Source organism: Epinephelus moara, chromosome 11, assembly GCF_006386435.1.
Source record: "Epinephelus moara isolate mb chromosome 11, YSFRI_EMoa_1.0, whole genome shotgun sequence".
NCBI classification, from domain to species: Eukaryota; Metazoa; Chordata; class Actinopteri; order Perciformes; family Serranidae; genus Epinephelus; species Epinephelus moara.
This window is the reverse complement of record NC_065516.1, coordinates 25522640-25544243: the sequence shown is the minus strand read 5'-3', so window position 1 is coordinate 25544243 and position 21604 is coordinate 25522640. Positions and strand designations below refer to the sequence as shown.

The 21604-nt window shown below is 42.9% G+C and overlaps 1 protein-coding gene across 1 annotated transcript in view; it reads left to right on the top strand.

Moving 5' to 3' along the window:
- The window catches only part of ctnnd2a (catenin (cadherin-associated protein), delta 2a), a 363618-nt gene that overhangs the window by 238698 nt on the left and 103316 nt on the right, over positions 1 to 21604 (top strand). Inside the window, exons 13-14 of the mRNA XM_050057274.1 lie at positions 4219 to 4351; positions 19141 to 19354. Of these exons, the coding sequence (XP_049913231.1) occupies positions 4219 to 4351; positions 19141 to 19354 (347 nt within the window). The remainder of the gene's footprint in view (positions 1 to 4218; positions 4352 to 19140; positions 19355 to 21604) is intronic.

The window sequence follows — 21604 nt, the reverse complement described above, 5'->3', positions numbered from 1 at the left end:
AAGGTCCACGTCAACCTGATGACAAATGGAGCTGTTGGAATGCTGCTCCTGTCTAACAGCAACATCAGGAAGAAGGAACACGAACAACTCGGAAAATACCAAGGGCTGAGAGAGCTGCTAGAAAAGATGTGGGGAGTAAAGGCAACAGTAGCATTCGGGGTTGTGATCTCCAAACTGGGAGAGTGGCTCCAGCAGATTCCAGGTACATCTGAGGTCTCTGTCCAGAAGAGTGTGGTCCAAGGAACAGCTAAGATACTGCGCAGAACCCTCAAACTCCCAAGCCTCTGGTAGAGGACCCGGGCTTGAGGAAGACACAGCACCACCCCCATGAGGGCAGGATAAGAGGGATATACCTATACACCTATTTTTTTTCAGGTGGCTAAACTAACCAGTTGAGGCAGCGTTTGCACAGCTTGATTTTCTTCCCCAGACGTTATTTTAAACAGACATTGTGATTCGGTCTATAGTAGATGACCCATTCAGTGCCTTGCTTTTCACCAGTTAAAGTCAAGCATGTGTGTGTTTGACATCTTGTAGCTCAGAAATCAGTTCCTCACTCAGGGTATTGTTTCATTACCAGCGTCACCCACCTCCCCGTTTAAGTGTTTAATTTATAGTGACTGTATCCAAGGCCATTCCACTCAGCTGCCTTTATGTGCAGTTTGACTCTTCATGAACATGAGACACTAAACTTCATAACCCAATCACACTCATCTTTTTTCAAGCTTTGTCGCCATGTATCACATTCTTCAGTGCATAATTCATCCTTACACACTTTGCCTTTGCCATTTCACCCACTTGAGTTCATGGATACAGGGAACATGATGATAAAGGATGCAACATAGGGGAGATGTATTGCTGTCACTCATGTCTCTCCCTCCACCGTCAGCTCTCCTCAGCCAGGGGAATCAAGCAGCTTGTGTGGAAATCAGCTCTGTGTGTGTGTGTCCAATCAGTGGTTTTTCAGATTAGGTGAGCTTTGTTTTCTCACTGTGTGTGTGTCTACACACATGTATCAGTGGTCATGTTGGGATTTCAGATAGAGGTTCGGCTGTCTCATGAGACCTGGGCATGAAAAGAGAGAGATATGAAGAGAAGTTTTATGAAAAGAGAGAAATCCTTTGATAATCCTTGCATTTTCATGTGTTGTGTCACATTTTGCCTCCCGCCCATGCATGTGTGTGTGTGTGTTTGCCTGCATCAAAGCCCCACCATCACACAGCAGTCTTTTCCTATGTCCCAGTTATATCACTCTGTCTCTGCCTCCACCCTCCCTCCCCCACAATCTCCCTTGCCACCTGCCTTTATTCTCACTATGTCAGACTGCTCTCCTGCTATACCTAGTGTTTCCATTCAAAGTATTTCGCTGCATCACGCCTCCGCATGCCTCAAGAGATGGCAAAGTAACCCGTCTAACCAGGAACATGGAGCTCTGTGCGCCAACAGTGCCCCCTAATTTATTCTCATACCCACTGGCGTGTTGTATCGAGGACACGTAGCCCAGGTTCTAAAAAAAAATAGAGAAATAGGCAAGTCAACAAATTGTTCAGTGTGGCATTTATTACCACACAAGACATAAAATAACAGCATAAAGAATATGGCACACAAGCGGCAGCATATTGTGCTGCAGATTCCTCAAAAGTTGTGTGGGTATTTAGTGTGAGCTCGGCAGTTTTGTTGGCAGTGCCTCTTTGATCAGTTCTCCCTTTTGCGGGCTGCATCCCGCTCTGTTTGCATCCCGCTGTTTCACGTCGCTGGCTTGTCGCCTAGCGGTGCATCTACCAGGGCTGTAGCTCTCATTAGCACCTGTGTTGACATGACTGGCATCTCATCTGAGAGTTGTTTTCCTCTCTCTATGCCTTTTTTTTCGTATTGTTCCATCTCCTCCCAGCTTCCTCTTTGCCCGCTGTACCCACAGTTGCATTCGGCTTCGGCTTTTCCCCGTAACTTTGCTTCCTCATTCTCATTCTCCCTCTGTGTTTCACTCCTCCCGCTCTGCTCCTCTCACTCTGTCTCTCTCCCTACCAGGGGTTTTTAATTAATGGCGAGCCACGATGCTTATCTTATCAGCAGATCACTCTGCTTTCTATTAACTACACTGACAGAGCTGGGAGGCTGCAGGGGATGGATGACACACACAACACACACACATGCACGGCCATGCACATTAACACATCGTCAGATATACATGGAAGTACAGGCTGATGAATCTGAGTACACTTCTGTGCACACACACACACTGCCGGACACACAGAGACAAACAGGCACAGAGGCAATTGTGTCCACATAAACTCACATCATGATCCTATCTTAATCTTGCCACACACTCACTCACTCACACACACACACACACACACACACATAAACAAACAAACTGACCTGATGGTATCTGGCTGTGTGATTTAAGGGCCGTTGTTTGAGGGTCTCTCCTCCTAAATCCCCTAAATGCCTTGGGAATCCCTCCCTCTTCCTCCCTCTCTCTATCTCTCCTCTACCTCCCTCCTTCAGTCCTGCTTTCTGGCTGAACGAACACTTATCATTCGGCAGATAAAGAGCCGTCCACGCTGGAGCTTGCTTTATCTTTGAGAGCCATGTTTACTCCCCGTGAACGCTCTGCTTTTCACAGATGTTTCGTGGACCGCATTCGCTTGATCTGACAGAGATGAGAGTACAGTGTCGAGGCTTCATTTTCTGCCGCAGCAACTTCAGGCACACACACAATCCTCTGCCCCATCAATTTTAACTCTCCAAGCAGGGCAATTGTCCCGTATTTACCACATTTTCATGTTTGGGGAGGCTGAGCTCGGAGGCAAAATAAATCAACGATGGCTTGATGGGGATTACAGTGAGCTGCATTTTGGCACAGAACAGTGAGCATGAAGGCAGAAACAACAAAATCAATCCTCAAACACCACAATCGATGGGAGCGGCAAAATTTCAACATAGGTTTTCTTCAGATGGCATTGAGAGTTGACAGTTTTCTGAAAGCACAGAGAGAAAGAGAGAGAGAGGGGGGGAAGTCACAGAGAAACAGTTTACAGAGTGGTTATTGGAGAAAATATTACAGTAGAGGGTGGAGACACACACTGGTGCACGACTGTACACACACACACAGTCGCCCACACTTTCTTGCACAGTCATAATTTTCTCATTTGGGGGACCGTAGCAAAACAATTATCAGCAGGGGATAATACAATAAAGGAGACCATTTCCTGGGTATTACCAAGGGACAAAACATTTATTTCACTTTGTCCAGTGTGCTCATAGGAGTGTAAACTCCTAATGGTAGAAAGTATAGAACATAACTCACACCACTCACACTGCAGACAGCATGCAGGCAGTGGTAATGCTGTGCTGTGCAATTCCTCAAACTTTTTATCCCTTTTTCTAAGTTTCCTTAAAACTATTTTTAGGCTTGTGTCACTGCGTGGTTGTAATGAAATTATCTTCAACATTGTAATCCCAAGGATCTTCATTTTTCAGCCACTTTGGTTCAAAAACATTCATCTCTGAAGTTGTTGTTTGCATTTCACATAAAATCACACGCCAGTCAGACTGTGCAGACAACAGTGTGATGTGTGTTTTCCTTGGATCTCCTCGGAGCCTTTGTGAGCGACGCTTGGCTACCGTTTTCTTACTTAAAAGCACAGCTGTAAAGCTTTTATGAATGTACTATATGTTGAGTCATCTGGCTGTAGAGAGTTGAAGGACTCTGCAAGAATCACTGTGTTGTTCTTCAAGGGGAAACCTAACTCTGATTGAGCTGATTGTAAATAAAATTTGAGCAAAGAATTTTCTCCATTTAGTTGTAAAAGTGTTCATGAATGCCATCTGCTTAACCTGCCGGCCTCATCTTCACTTGCTCTACTTTCCTACGATGGGTGGAAATGACAATGTTTTGACAAATTGGGCAGTCAGTGTTTGATTTGAATCATTTCCGTCCCGCTATGTTGCTTAACTTGTGAAGCCCTCTCTTGTAAGAAGCGAGTTCTTCGGTTGAAAACAGAACAAAGCGGATTTTTACATTTAAATTTCTCTCTCATTCATACTCTGCCTTTTTGTCTATATATGTCTGTTTTTCTCCGTGTAAACTGTGTAACCATGCGAGTGAATGTGTGAATGTGTCTGTGATTTTATTGGACTACTTTCAGGTAATCTTGATGCTTTGCTGAAGTGCGGCAGGAATCAAAGTGTCTCTGTCTTTCTGTGTCTGTGCAGAGAGTTTGGTTGGAGAGATCCGGAGCTGCCAGAGGTGATCCAGATGTTGCAGCACCAGTTCCCATCGGTGCAGTCCAACGCTGCAGCCTACCTTCAGCATCTCTGCTTCGGAGACAACAAGATCAAAGCCGAGGTTTGTATCTGTGCGTGTGAGTGTGTGTATGTGTGTGTTTGATTAAGATCAGTGTAGTAGAGACTTGGATGATATAAGCTATAAAAGCTGTGTATAAAGAACCAAGTGAGCACCTTCTTATGCGGTCCAAACAGCTCGGGCTGTTTTGCATTTTCCTGCAGCCGCTTTCGAGAAATAGTGCTTTAACTAACCAGTTCCACACTGATGTTCTGCATGATAAAGCTCACCGCAATCAGCATCCCTAAGCTGTGCCTTCTATTGAGCAGTATCCATCGTGGCAGTGAAGTTCAATTAGTCCCAAAGTCACAAGTTTGTCTCTCAAAAGCAATTTTGGAGGGGAGCCCCTTTGGAACTGTCTAATAAACCCTTTAATAAGGCGTTTGAAAACAATGGCAGCAGCACACTCACATCCAAATCCACACATGCACAAAGTCTTTTTTTTAACACCTCCCCACCCTATGTTACCCCCAGAATCAATTTACTAGTTCGTGCAAGCAAAGGCAATGACAATTTTTCTCTTCATTAAATTAATTTCAGTAGAGTCGGTCAATAGCTGCTGCTGCTGCAACCTCATTGAAAAGTGATGCCACGTTGCTAAAAATGCTCATTCACACACAAACACAAAGGAGCCTGATGTGCAAACATGCTTAAAACACAATGCTAAAACCTCAGTATTTAACCTGGGAAAAAAAAATTAATATGAAATGCAGGCAATTAAACACAAAGACACAGCTAATATCCATTTACACCGACCCACTTATCCACCCCCACAAACAAAGACACACACGTACACACACAAAATTGCCATCACACTAACATACAGCAGCGTCGCACTCCACTCCCACCCCCTCATCCGCGCAGCTCTGAAAGAAACCTAAGTGTTCGTGTCTTTTGTAATGGGTGTAATTATTGCCTGAATGGAGGTGTCCAACAATGGAGAAAATAGCAACTGTATATTGACAGCGGATGCTTCGGCCTGCCTTCGTCAGTCTGTTTGATTGTCTCGTTCAGGGCCCAGGGCGCTGCTAAACACTATTTACCCAAATTAAATCAGGAAGAGATATCAACCAGCCAAAACTGACGCTTCGCATCACATCAAATAAAAGGCAGGCATTCACATGCATATATCTCCATGGCGCACGCTGCCACATGTGTATACAATGACTAAATGCAGCATGTGCACCGTGATGCAGTGAGACACTCGCAGATACTTGCGCCCTCAACCGTACTTCTTAAATTGTTTTTAATGAAAAACAAACTTGACAGACGATCCCTACGCCAGATATGGGATATTAGTTTGCTTAAATATCCTTTTGTTGGAAGATGCTTTTATATTGTGACGAGAGTAATGAATTTGTTTTGTTATGATAAATAAGACCGTCATTTATTTTAAAGCCCTCACACCCAAGGAGCAAAGCAATGAACCCCTCGCTGTTGCCAATAGTGTTTACTGTTTTCTTTCCTCCATTATAATAGACTTTAGCATTTACATCACCAGAGTGGAAACAATCCGTCCCCCGTCTTTATCTCTCAAGTGTTCTAAAACTCAACCGCGCCTTTTATCGCGCCACATTCGATCACCCTGAGAGGCCGTAACACAGGTGTGTGTGATCTGTGGAGCCACTGCATGAATGATGAAGCACATCTCGGAACATCTTGACGTCTTTTTTTCCTCAGATCGTCTTTATTTCTGGCGGCATTCATTAAAATGCAATCAAAGGAAATTTAAAAGAGTTCAGGAACAAGTAAACATCTCATGGCCTTCTTAAGAGAGTGTGGGAATGGTCGTTGGTTTCATTATTGATGCTTCCTTACTTAACGTGTGTGCTAAATGTGATGAAAATGCCCCTTTTGTTCACTTTTGCTTTTCAACAAGTTTCAGGGTTGAAGAGTAAATGTGTGTGTGTGTGTGTGTGTGTGTGTCTGTCTTTGTTCTGATACAAAGGCTACAAAACATGCAGGGGCATTGACGTAGGAAAAATGCGATGTAAATTAGATAAAGTTGCTGACTTTGACTCTCGCTACCAGCAGGCATAGAAATTATGTTTTATTAACTCTGAGAGGCAAAGATAACTTAAAGACTTTTTTTTCTCCTTTTCTTCACTGACCTGCTCTTTGGCTGTACTGTCTATGGAGAAGTGCGACGGAGTTCTGTGATATTTCAGTAAAAATTCTTTCTTTCCCTCACCCACACATCCACTTCTCAGTCCTGGCTCTCGCTCTTAGCAAGACTTTAACGTAGACAGACATTTCATTGATTAAGACGACCAAGATCACAAAAACTTAAGGACAAACTCCTTCCATTTAACGATTCTTTTTTAGATAGATGCTCTTTTTTTAGAGGATACTACTTATAAAGTGTGCATCCAATTATCTTTAACTTGGCTCCCTGGGCAAGTTTACAATATCTTCCATCACTTGTCCTTATTGACTTCCATGATGTCAGGAGGCTGTGTTTAACTTTGCTTCACACAGGCGTCATTCCAATAAGCCAATAGGGAAAGTTTTAAGAGCGGAGACCAGTTATTTTTGCTACAGATATTTGTATTTTTGTTAAGTAATTGCAATTGATTGATTACTTCTGGGTGCAAAGCGGACAGGGTGGTAATTTTGCCACATAAATCATATCTAATGTACCTTACATTTCCTATGAAAATTTAAAAAACAAAACATTTTGAACACATTGTTAAATGCATGACACATGGGCTGTGTCAGATATACACATAGCCTTCTAATATTCTTTTTTTTTTAATTTAAAGAGCAACAACATGCAAAACAAAAAATAAAAATATTTATATATAAATATTTAAATATAATCAATATATATTTAAATATTTATATATAAATATTTAAACATAATAATATATATTTATTTATTGTTTTTTTAAATTAAAAAATAAAATTAAAAAAATAAAATTAATAATTACTAGATATTTATTATTTTTTTTATTATATTTAATATTTTATATATTTAGAATAATTAAAAAATCAACAACACACAACCAAAAAAATACACCACAAGTCGAAAAATCACAGCAAACTACACCAAGATGGACATGGGGAACAAGGACAGAGCATTATATACATAAATATGCGGATGTATGTATATACACCAAAATATATATGTGCATGATACATATTCTACATGGTACATTTCATAAATATCAAATTATATATCATATTATGTGCACTGTAGTTAGCACCTCAGATTATAAGAAAGGGTGCAGCTCATCAGTACATCAGGTTACAGTCGTATCAGCGCCTCATATTTTCATGTAGATGTCTAGTAATTGTCAATTTTAATAAATCACATGTCATGAAAGCAGTGCTTAGTGAGTGACTTCTGCTGTGTGTGTGTGTGTGTTTGTGTGTGTGTGTGTTCAGATCTGTGAGCCTGTTTTAAAAATAACCTTCGACAGCAGTAGTTGAATATGCATGTCATTGGCAAATAACGTGACAGCTTTGTTACCCAGGGATTCATATCAAAGCAGATGTCACAGAGGATTATATAATAAAGGGACAGTTAATGCATTTTGATTTTTTTTTTTCTCCCCCCCAAACTTGGCAGACCGCACAGATGATGTTTCCTTAAAGGACGAGGAGATCCTCTGTGCCTGGGAAAGCTTTCTTTCTCTTAGAGGTCACACTTTCATCCCGCTGCATCGTTGTTCATTCCTGTTTTAGTTCCACAGGCATGTCTTGGTGCATATCTCGACTCGTGCAGGTACCCACTGAACATTTATATTCATTATTTAATCAATGCTTTTCATTCCAAAACCAGAGATGTCGTTTAAAAGTTTGACAGCTACTTCTACAAAATAATCATGACCCCAAAATTGAATCAAATGACGGTAATTTTGAAGTGTGGCAGGTAATTTAAGCCATCACTCGACAACACGCCCTACATTTTCAGGATATTGAATAGTCGCCGAATGATTTTCTTTCTAATTGGATATCTTCAAGCAATAAGCTGTGATTTTCTGCGATTTTGGAGCTGCTTACTTAAAGCCCTCTTAGCTTTCATATAAAAAACTGTTAATCAGAGCTGTAAGTGGCTTATTACTTTCATAGCATGGCAGTAACAGGCCAATAAAGTCCTTTATCAGTTTTAATAAGCCAGTGAAACAAGAATTATTGAACTTTATATTTTTAAAACAAGGACTTCTTGAATGGCCAGATAGGGAGATTTCAGTCAATAGCTTGTGTGGGCCTTTTTTGGGTCTTTTATTTTCAGCCAGCCAGACAGACACAGATGGCAGGGGACGCTGAGCGGCTAAATACAGCTGCAACATGGCTGCTAGGCGTCTCTAAGAGATTCTCTGCAGGGGCAAAGAGTGAGACAGGGGTGAGAGAGCGGGGAGAGGAGCGAAGTAGGAAAAGAAAACAAGAAAATATTGCGTTGTGTTATCTTATCAGGTGACACTGATGCAGTCTGTGGCTTTCTGAAGTATGGAGAAAGATGATTAAGCAGCAATTTGTCTCTGGATGGCAGACGTGTGTGTGTGCACTTGTTTCAGTATTTGGGTGTGTGGGATGAGGTGTATCCATGTGTGAGAATTTATTAGTTCATGTAAGGACATGTGTTTGTGTTTGGTGGCTTCACATATGCCTGTATACTATCAGATGTACAGTACACTGTGTGTGAGTGTGTGTGTGTGTGTGTGTGTGTGTGTGAGTGAATCTCAGGGCAGATGGAGGTCTGGCCTCAGCTCAGATTACAGTTGACCACAGAGACAGCCTGGCAAATTCATCTTCAGCATCATTTATAGCTGCTTTAGACACACACACACACACACACCTGACACACACGCACATACCTGCACACTTGAAACAGTTACCTATACTTCACACACACAGTACATATATTCACAGGCCCACTGACATGTCAGCTCATGCATCCCCTTCAGGTCCAGCAACACACACACACACACACACACACACACACACACACACACACACACACTGTGTCGGACTAAAGTTCAGTCACATCAGTAATTCATTTTGTGTAGCAGCCTTGTCGATATCCATTTATCCAACAGACCGGTTGAAGGGCGAGGAACGTGCCCCCTGACTCTGAGTCCACACCTCCGCCTCCACCCCTCTCTCTCCCTTACACATATCCATTTTGTTTAGCTCACACCTCATGTGTTACTGTCTGCCTCTCCTGCTTTATTTTCTTATCAGTTACCTTAATTTCTCCTCGTCCCACCTTCTTATGATATGAGATATTTCCTTATTTTTTATAGCAGACCTGCTTGAGTATACAGTACATATTCTAAAGTGTAGTATAGATACAGAGATCTTGCTATTCTCAGAGAGGTCTGCGGTGTATTCTCAGTGTTTTGCTGTTTGTTGTCAGAGGCAGCCAATGAGGTGAAGTCAATAAGGTAAAAATCTTGTTTTAGATACTTAGACCGTGAACTGTGCAAACTGCACGCTGTGAATATCTGTTCGACAGACATCAGCATGAAAGATGAGAGAGACACGGCGAGTGATTCAGAGCAGATACTGTAATAATATTGCATGCTTCTGTCCCTCTTTACGCAGCGCACACCGTATATACAATTTTCCACTGTGATGAGTGTAAAAGCAAAAGCTTTTTCTTTTTAAATCTCAGTGTCAATTTCCAACAGTGGCAGCAATATGCTGAGTGCCTTTTTATATTTTTGACATAAACCGACATATATCAGGAAAGAGAAAAATCTCTTCCATCTATGATGTCGGGGGTTTTTTGTCACCTAAGCAAAACTGTTGTTAATCCTTTGCCTCGGGGTTGAACTACCCTCCAGGTAACCTTTGGAGAATGTGTCTGGTTTGTTCTCTGTGGTTCATTGGTCTAGAGTGCTGAGAGTTTGTGGATGGTTTTTAAAAAAAGCCATCATTTTTGCAGCAACATTTCCTGTCATTGTTTATAATCTGGTGCCAGACGCTTAAAGGATAAGTATGCACAAAAACCTTAGCATAGGCCTGTCCCCATAAATTAACTGGTATTTATAAAGGAAGAGTGCACACATTTTTCAAACCAGGCGCATTACTGGTTTTAGCTGAGATAACTGGACATTGTTTTGGGGTTATTTGCCAGTTTCATTGGTTGTCTATCCATCCATTTTTATCTGCTTGCTTTCATCCACATTTCCACCGCTTGACAATATCCCCAGTTCAGGTCAGCAGTTCTCCTTCTCTGCAGCCTGAGACAAGCCCTGCTTTCCCTTCCTGAGACGTCTAACCGTTTGCCAGAACTTCCCTTAGGCCACCTGAAAGTCCTTCTCCATAGCGTCCCTGAACTTCTCCCATACCCAGGTTTTTGCTTCAGCGACCGTCACAGCTGCAGCCCTTCTGGCCAGCTGGCAGCTGTCTGCTGCTTTAGGCTATCTCTGGGCCAGCCAGACCTGAAAGGCCTCCTCCTTCAGCCTAGGGTTGTCATGAGAACCGATACTTGGGTACCAAGTCGATGCCAACACGCAAAAAATATGTCGGTTACTCTTTTTTTCTGGTACCGTAAGTACCGGATACAACTTTGCCCTCAGCGGGCCGTGTCCATTTCTGTCGGAACTGACGAGGGCAGTATACGCGCATCAGTCTGTGCCGAGGACGAGCACCGAGAAGAACGCCTGTTCTCTATTGTCTTTGCTACAAACAATGGCATCTACAAGTGCTAGAGCTTAGATCGGACCCAAAAATTTCAGCCCGACCCCACCCGAGCCGAGTGCATGTTCTGGCTGAGCCCGGCCTGTCCCTTTAACTGTAATTAATAGCCCGAGCTCGGTTTAAGTATACGAACGTAGACATTGAAGGCTGACTCGTCTTTCTTTCCATGGCAAGCCTTCGCCATGTGCCTCTTAAGTGTCGAGGTCCCCGTCTTTTTGTTGTCATATACCAGCATCGCGCTGCACTTGGTACACTTGACGAAGCTGACACACACGTTGACACCGTTGATCACTCACATGTGCGCGCCCAGTTGCGCTGTCAAGGGGGGGGGCACTGAGTATCGAGAATCGCGGAATTTCACTGGTATTGGTATCGACAGCTGAAATTATGGTATCGTGACAAGCCTACTTCAGCCTAACAGCCTACCTCACCGGCGAGTTCTTAGGATCCCACCACAACAGGCACTGACAGCCTTCTGACCACAGCTCCAAGCGGCAGCCTTCCATGTCCCCAGCCTCCCCCGGGATGCATGAGAAATTCTTACGGAGGTGGGAGTTGAAGACCTCACAGACAGGGGCCTCGGCCAGACGTTCCCAGTTCAGCCTCACAACACATTTGGGTTTACCAGGTCTGTTCGGCAGCCTCCTCATCATCTGATCCAACTCACCACCAGGTGGTGATCAGTTGACAGCTCTGCTCCTCTCCTCTCTTCACTGGTTGTGTTGTTATTATTTTGCAGACGACACAGTGTTCTATAATCATTTTATTTAGATGTTGTGAAGCACTTTATTAAGTTAGTTTCAACACCAGTGCCATAAATAGGGCTTCCCCCTGAAAGTCTGAGATTCGAATTGTCGGTTGGAGACTACTCAGTCAACTGAGACTGCTTAAAGTTGAGCAGTCCTTTTTTCTTGCTAGTCAGAGTGCTGTGCAGTGTACATCTGGGGATGTTTTGGTCCCCAGATTTTGCTGCAGACTGAGCGCTCTTGCTTTGACACTACTCTTTGGTACAGTCAGTTGTGGACATGATGCAACAACACAGAGGAGGAGCAACTTTCTTCCATATGGCTCAGAGATAACATTATCTGCTCCATTTTGCTAATGGTGGTGTACTGGTGAATTTCCAGCTCACAGACAGTTAATAGGATACAGTCTCTGGCTTTTGTTTGAAATCTAGTGTCTGCAAAAAATATTGTTGCCTAATTTCAGATCCGTCGTTAACACTGTTACGTTGTTTACTATGTTAGCCTATTTGCATGCTGCTGTCACACTGAACGTCCCGCTGAGCACTTTTCAACCTTTAAAAACTTTATATGAAGGGCGTTGGTGGCTTAGTGGATAGAGCAGGCACCCTGTGTACAAAGGCTCAGTCCCGCACTCCATGCTGTCCTGTCATTAAAGGCAAGAAAAGCCCAAAAACAATCTTAAAAAAAAACTTTATATGGAAAAAAAATGAATCATTGAATGACTGAATCTGATTAGACTGACATAATTCTGAGTCGGGTACAGCCCTAGCTATAAATGAATCACATTTTGATCATGCTTTGCAAAAACATGTGATGAATTAATGGTCCAGACGCTACATATTTCCACAGCCATGTGTAATAACGACTGCTCTGGCACCATTAGAGAACCTAGCCGATGCAACACAGTGGGTGAAGTTTGCATTTTCTTTCCCATATTTCACATTGATAGGTCTAACAAATGGTCTAGGGACACGAGCTTCAACATGCAAACAGATGTTTAAAGGCATTTCTACATCTATTTATGGTGAACTGTGGGTGTGGTAATGAGGCTCCTGTGCCCAGCACCACAATGATCACGATTTATAAAACAGAATCGGGCCTATGCACAGCTTTATACATCTGACAGAAAGAATGCATATTTCTGCCTTTGTTCATACACACAGTTTCAGTCATGAGTCTACACAGAGTTATGCATCTGGCCCCTGATGTCAGAAACAACCTTCCAAACTGGTTGCATCTGTATTAATGGTTGAATGTTATAATGAAACTACAGGGGCCCACCCACTCACCAACACATACACAGGCACACTCACACACTGGGATTATCAAATACTTTCCCCGTCCCCTGCTGTGAAGACGAGTGGTTTTTTGTTTTCTCTGTTGCTGTACTTTTCAAACAACAGAATGGATCCCCTCTTGTATTTGTCAAAGTAGATTTTCATAGTTGCAATTCTTACTGTTGATACTACTGCAGAATTAGCTGTGCCCCTGCCTCAGAACAATATTAGGTAGCCATAGGTTAATGCCAAATTTGGCCCAGTTTAGAGGGCTCCAGAGGGAAATGTTAGCCTAGGGCCAAGAACTCAATTAGCCGAAGGTTGAAAGGCTCCAAAATGCAGTTAGCCCGGGGCTAAGTGTTAGGTAAAAACAACAGCCCCTGCATGTGCGCAGACCTGCCTGAGTGTGCACATGCATGAAGGGTTGAAAGGTGTGACACATCTTCATTCTGCGTCCTCGCTCACAACATGCAAGCGGTAAACTGTCTCCAGCGTGCTGCTGATTAGTGCTGACGTTCCATATGTGGTGACTCAGACGCATTTTGTTCGGCTTCACGTGCCACCGACTCAGGTATGTGTCACCCGGGCGTCCCGCTGCCAGCTTTTATGCCAGCAGCACCTCTGATTCCCACAATCCCAGCTGTCACCACTGCTAACTGTTACCACGGCAATGCTGTCGCTATGGGTTACCAATAGCCGTGGCCGCCGCGGAACAGCGGGAGACAAAGACAAATCAATCTGCGCTTCTAATCTTCTTTACATGGAATAGAGGAACAGGGGCAGAGGTATTGGCAAGCCTTGTAGGTAGCTCAGAGGCAATACAAAGTAATAGCGCTATGGCTTTTATGGAATAACAGATTAACTGTGACACAAGCATAAAGAGGAGAGGGAGATCAGTACAGGAGGAGGGAGGGAGGAGAGGAGCAGAGGTGAAGACTGGAGGGCATGGGAGGGACAGCGATTTAGGTTGAGGAAATTGTGTGGCCAATGGAGCAAGGTTAGTTTGCCATTCATTGCATCCCTTAATCCATTTTAATTGAATAGATAAGCAAAGTCATTTTGCTCGATAAACTCCTGCTGTGTCATCAAACACCTCCATCCTCTCCCTGCCCTCCGTCACTTTCTTATGCTTTCTTTCACTCCTTTCATCCTCCCTTCCCACCTGGCCAACATTTATCATCTGTATGTTTTCACTATGAATAAATCTAAGTTAAATTGCACTTGTAAACACTCATTCTGATTTTCCTTTTGCTTTGTTTTTTTCTTCTGGCTTTTACTCATGCCAGATGTGTGAGCTTTCCACAGGAGACGAAACAATGAGTGCCAGGGATAATCACAGGAAAAAGGCTTGGAAGCCTATTTATTGCACTTTACTGTTCCTGTCAACATGTCTGCGCGGTACACTCTACCCATCTGGTGCTTCACGATTAAACAGACACTAAGAATTATTTTCTAGTACTTAATGTCCCAGGTCTGGGGGAGAACATGCGGAAAAATAAGAGGGTTTCAAGAAGCCTGATTACGCAGTTAACTGTGAAAAACTTTTTCCGAGTTATCTGGATGAGTAACTCTGCCTGTCGCAGTACTCCAGAGATTCAATGAAAGTGGGAGCGTGAAAGACAGGCTTTCGCTCTCACTCTCTCTCTGTCTCCTTCTCAAACACACACACACACACACACACACACACACACTAGTTGCTCCATCCATGTTCGTATTAGTCTCCTGGTGATCACAGCAGCCTGTTTCTGGTGATTAGGACTACACCCCTGTCGATTGGACTAAACACGGCTTGCTGTAAGCTCTTCGGCCCCCTAAGGCCGGTAAAGATCCCTGCAGTGGAGAAGCAATGTGGGAGGGTTTAAAAAGCACCAGCACAGGGAGAAGGCAATATGTGTAGTGCCGTGGTGGGAAAGCATTATGTGTAACACCGTAGGGGGAAGGCATAATGTGTAACACCAGAGTGCCCTCATCGTGATCCCCACTGGGCTAACAGCCCTGACTGCCTTGTCTTGTCTCACAGAATCAGGGTATAATCATAAATCTGCACTGATTGGCTTGTTTGTTTCTCTCTCTTTGTGCCTTTGTGTGCATTTACATAGCAAATACAGCTATACTTATAAAATACTAAGAGAGGAAATGGTTACATGTACTGAGTACTGAGCAGTTTGGAGATTGGAGGAAAATTCCTGCTGCCCTGTGCAGAAAAGTGAGCCCACTAGCTGAAATACACTAAATATGATTTTTCTGTGCCTTCTTTGTAGTGGCAGGCATACATCTTTAAAACAAGCCGAATAGTAGAAGAGTGATACAGGAGGGTGTAGTAGATGCTTGCATACATATGAAAGTTAGTAAAGTGCATCCAGTTGATTTAGCCACCTGGTGGCTTCATTCCAGCTGCACACGGCTGCCTGACCTCATCACGGCCACTCTTGTATTTCCAGCAGACGTGCCACAGTTTGGGTTTCAGAGGATACAATATAATTATGCTGATGAGTTTATTTTTAATTACGTAACATAACCACAAATATTGGATCCATGTCATAACTGAACTTTTAATGGTATTACCTTTATTAGGTTGGAGCCTACAGACTAAAGAGGAGAAAAAATAAAACTAAAAAAAATAAACTCTCCTTGCCAAAAACAGAAAAAGTTTTAGCATTTTAGCTGCCTGCTCAGGGATAGAGGCACAAATATCAAGGACAAATAACCAGATCAATAAATACCTGTATGGCAACAAAACGCTCCACTTATGAAATGCTCCCGGTGTGGTGTGACACTTTGTGGCTGACAGAACAAAAGTAGGTGTCAGCTGAAATGCGGTGCTGTTGCACCCGGTGGGATTGTCCCTGCTGGTTCCCTTACAGTCAAGATGGCTTCATTCATCTTGTATTGTACCTTACTTAATGGATCATAAGATACTGGGAATCAATCTGCACATTCTCCAGTTCAAAATTAGACCAAACTTTTCTATGGATGTAAGAATGTGAGGGTAAGCCAATCAGCGGCAGGGTAAGGCAGAGTAGGGCAGGTCTTGGCTTCGCTATCCTAGGAAGTTCAAATTTCACCTACAGGAAAAGGAAAATTGAGTGGTCAGCAGTCCATGATGGTATAAAACAGTCAATAGCCCTTTTTAAATAGGAATTGTGCAAATTTGCAGGAAAGCCCCATCAGTCTTTTTTCAGCATTGGCAGTATAAAAACAAAATAGGCTGTATAAGCTGTTTCCTGTTTATCCACCGCTAGTGGGTTGCACATGTGGCGTCATCAACAGCTCCTCCCACAAGTCATCAACAGCCCCTCCCGTGGCGGAAGGGCGCCTCGCTCTTTTTAAACCAAAAAGGTTCCACCAATAAGTTTACCCCTACGCGGCGGAAAATTGGGCACCTCGGATCAACTCGCCAATCCAGCTTTGTGTGTCTAAATGCTCGCAGCTTGCCGGCAAAACGACCCAACATTCGCCAAAAATCTGGCAGTGTAAAAGGGGCTAAAAAATGTTTAACAATTGTGAGTGACTGCAACCACAAGAGGTCTTTAAACATATCGTCATAGATGTGCACACAACATATTAGGCTGATTGGTCCAGTAGTTTGCAGGATTAGCTGCAGACAGACACTCACACATGCACACACACACTGACATATGACCAAATGCACAATCCCCTCCAAACTTACACCTGGTGGAGATCAATATTCATATGGAGTGGTGAGTCTGCCATTAAGGGTGTGGGCACCTTTCTTGACAACCTTGTTGAACTTTCTGGGGAGTCATACCAGACAGGAGGCTTTCTCCACTATTTAATAAGTTTACAAAATCTGCTTTTATACCTATTTGGCAAAAACAGTCACAGAAATTGCAGGCTGCAACATTAACTTTAGAGCCTGATAATCACAGTGCATTGCCGTTTTGTTTCGCTTCACTCATTCCTGTTTGAATCACTGAACAATCTAAGATGCAGACGTCTGGAACCAGGCTTCCTAGTTTACTACCTGTGCTAATGGAAGCCTTTTAGGAAATCTTTTAAGTCCACAGTGTATCATAATCCTTGATTATATCTAACAATTATATAGTAAAATCTTATGGTCTGCAATTTTACCTGCTGAATAATATTATCTGGATCAGCATTAAAAACGTCGGAGGTATTCCTGAAGGAGTAGAGGATAGAATATGCTATAAAAGGTTTAAAAGTTATGTTTTTCAGATATGTGACGAGACTTAAGCATTATTCTCAACTCACAATTTCTTTATATTTGTATATTTGTTATGTTAGGGGAGCTCTCTTCATCTGCAGGTTCTACTTAGGATCAAACCGCCAATCTTCTGTTTAATGGACGACCCGCTCTACCTCTTAGCCACAGCCACCCTAGTTTGAGAACTGATATATCCTGAGCTTTGCAGATGAGACAGTTCCAGATGATGAATCAAGTCATGGCCCTGTGGTGGATTATTTTGTAAAATGGTGCAAAAACTCGTTCCTTCAACTCAGTGTCTCAAGAAAAAAAGACATGCGGCTTGACTTCAGACGCTACCCTCCTCCCACGCAGAGCACCATTATTGAGGGTCTCGAGGTGGAATCTGTCATCAGCTATAAATAGCCTGGTTCAATCATCAATGACAACGTTTGAATTTGACACTGGAATGGCTTGTAGGAGAGGTCAACAACAAGTTTTCTGCCTACGGAAATTCACAAAGTCTGATGAGTCTCATCTACAAATCTTACATTGAATCAGTTGTAACACTTTCCCTCATCTGTTGGTGTGGCAGTCTAAATATGAAATCCAAAAATGCACCAGCTAAAAGAGTGAAAACAAGCAGCAACAGAACAGGTGTCCAGCAGGGTAGCCTGTCTGTTCTGTGTAACAGTCAGGAGGTAAAGAGGGCAAAATCGCTCCTGTCTGACGGCACCCACCGTCTTCTATAGGAGTCTCAAACCCTGCCTGTTTCCCCTCAGTCAGCAGATACAAACACTCACATTGTACTGTTATGCTGGTCATATTTTTATGTTCATGTCAAGCTTTGATTATGTTGATGCTGCTGGACGATTCTGTTGTGTTTTGATCTTGATTATGATGGTATGCAGGTCATGATTTTATGTAGAGGGACGACAGGATAGTCATCAGAACTCTGCTGCCCATCTGCTCACCCATTCCCGTTCCCATGATCACATCACCCCTGTCCTTCAAAACCTCCACTGGCTTCCTGTCCCACAACATCCAATTCAAAGTCCTTCTCCTCCCCCAAACACATTTGAGACTGCACTGATGATATGCATGTCTACGTCACAGGGTTTTTGACCAAGAATTCTAAAACGTCTAAAAATTGCATAGAAATAAAAGATGCAACGTTAGTGCGTGCATTATTTATTATTTTTTATTATTAAAGTTTTGTAGTTGAGGGACCACAAATGCCTCTTTGGCCTTAAAAATAAACTCCTGATCTCTGAAATAGTCTCTCATCATTTTCAAGTTTAGATTTTATATCCTCCATCACCATCTTTCATGTAAATCATACACGTTTGCACCATTTTTCTTGGTGCACATTAAAAATATCCCAGTAGTGTTACATAAAGCAATTGAACCTCAGTTGTCTATTTAAAGTAGCAGTCGTGCCTCCGACCTATTTTCCTTTTCAGTTAGCAGAAGCTAAAAGTGTCAGTAGTAACGGGTTGGTCCGGCTGTAATCGGCAGCAGGACGAGAGACAGACAGCGCAGCAGACAAAAACAGGCAGAAAATACTGTCATATTTTGTTAGATTATAAACAAAGCTGGTGTCACAGCAAGCTTTTCCTTTTCTCATCAGTGTAATTAAGTGTCTTCCTGTGAAAGCACAGTCATTAGCTGTGTCATAGCATCTTTAATTAGTACACACCGGGTAGTTAATCTGATTGACGGACACCGTTAGCCACACACACACAAACACCCGTACTGTACACACTCAAGTAGCTACCTGCATAGACTGTTGACCACCAACATTTTTCTGCTGGTGGAGATTTTTTGAAGTCTTTGTGCATGAGTGTGTACTCTGTGAGCCTGCCATGGATTTTTATGTTGTTGTTATATATAATTCATTTAAGCCGAAAGCACAAGTGCATTTTTCATTGATACACTTTCTTTGATCCTCAGATCCGCAGACAGGGAGGCATCCAGCTGCTGGTCGACCTGCTGGACCACAGGATGAGCGAGGTTCATCGCAGCGCCTGCGGAGCCCTGAGGAACCTGGTGTACGGCAAGGCCAACGATGAGAACAAAGTGGCCCTGAAGAACTGCGGGGGGATTCCTGCTTTGGTCCGTCTGCTGAGGAAGACTGGGGATGTGGAAATCAGAGAGCTGGTCACAGGTACTGTAGCTGTGACAAACTTACACCTCACCTCCCTCGCATGAAGAGTATGTCAGAGTGTAGCTGCGGTTATTCTCCAGTAAGACTCTGCTTCTGTGGCCTCAGGAACTGTTACAATGGTGTGTGTGTGTGTGTGTGTGTGTGTGTGTGTGTGTGTAATGCCCATGTTTATGTGAACAAGTGGATAGAATCTGGTATGTGGAGATGTGAGGATCAGTCAGGCTGCTAGCACACACAGTTACTCCAAATCTATGCAAGTTCATATAACCACATTGCAAGAATGTTTCAGACAGAAAAAGAAATGACAAAATACTTTTTTTTTTTCCTTTTCGTTCCTCTGCATTGGTGATAGCCGTAGCCGAAGGCGTTATGTTATCTGGTTGTCCGTCCATCTGTCTGTACCATTCTCTTGAATGCGATAACTCAGGAATGTCCTGAGGGATTTTTTTTTCAAATTTAGCAAGAACATCCACCTTGACTCAAAGATGAACTGATTAGATTGTGATGGTCAAAGGTCAAGGTCACTGTGACCTTGCATCCATTTTGTTCCTGTGAGCGCAATATCTCAAGAACACCTTGAGTGAATTTCTTCCATTTTGACACAAACATCCACTTTGACTGATTAGTGTTGGGTGGTCAAAGGTCAAGGTCACACACAAAATATGTTTTCGACCATAACTCAAGAATTCATATGTAATTATGACAAAATTTCACATAAATGTTTAATGGGATAAAATTCCGAAGTGATGACGTCTTATATCGAAAAGGCCAAAGGTCAGCTTCACTGTGAAGCCCAGTTTAGACCAAAGATTTGCACCAAGACAAGTTGAAACAGCAACTCCTTGCAATGCATAGTTCTGCAACGGTCTAAAAACCTGCCAGTTCACACCAATGCAACTAGATGAGACGGTGTATCATCACTATGCAACAACTCTCTGTACTTCTGTTATGATTTGCAGCTTTTCAGGCTTATTTTGTGGCTAAATATAATTTGTAGCTTCTTAAAATATACAGTAAATGAGTGAGATACTGGCTACAGCTGCATCTGTAATAGTGATGAAATTTTTGACTGGACCAGCAACTTCACTACAAGACGATTGGCTGTAGAAACAGGTGACCAGCCTTACGTTTGAAAACCAGCAGCTGGCGATTTGACCAGCGGGGTTGCAGGTGACACCATCAGCCGGCTTGACACAAGCTCAGACCAGCCAGTTCACACTGCTGCAACTTTTCTCTGCAACGTTCTAAAACAGTCTCATTGTGAATCATTGGTCTGAACTGGGCATGACATCATAATGTTCTGCAAAAACACATTTCTGGCCATTACTCAACGTCATATCTCAGGAACAAAGGGGGAGACATTTGGTCAGATACTGAATCGGTGACACTGATCTTGGGTACCCACTTTGAAGGCATCCATGTTTTCATTGATGTTAATGCAAACTGTAAGTACAACTTGAGTGGTGCACCGAGGCATCCAACTGCGAGGTGGTAATTCTATTTTTTTGTTGTTGTTTTTTTATCTAATTGTGCTCATACTTCTTACTCAGTGAATATAGTAGATGCCTGCGTGGCCTTGACAGCGCCAGTAGTTGTTTTAGCCGAGTGATTTTACTTCTCTTTGGAAAATTTCTACATTTAACTTTCACTGAAAGAATATTCTTCACAAAAGGATACTATTCACTCTGCAGAAACCAAGGCTGTTCATCTTGAGCTTTTTCAGATGCCAAACAATTTATCATTCCACCTGAATGATATTTTAAATTCAATTACAGTTCTCCTCAGCAGACTAATAGGACTCTGAGGCATAACTTCTGGAAAGAATGCAGAAGAGGCAGCAAGGAAGCCAACACTTTTTTCTTCAAGCATACTTTCTCTTTAGAAGTGTTTTGCAATGTGTTCTCCCTTTTCAACTAGTTGAGTTGTAATGGAATATAAGTTTGGCTCTGTGGGTTGTTTTTTTTCGCGTGGGTGCCTGCATACGATCACAAAAATGTGTGTGTGTGTGTGTGTGTGTGTGTGTGTGTGTGTGTGTCCACCTAGCATTCAAGTCCCTACCAGTGAGTGTGAGGTTTTACAATCACCAGTCAATCTCGTTTTAACCTTGAGGGCATGAGCAGTAAAAGTTAGCCAGTGCACTGGAGACACACACATACACCAGGGCACACACCCACACACACACAAACTTAGAGACACACACATGCGCACACGCTCAGATATTCAGTGGTAATTGTGGAGATGCACACAAAT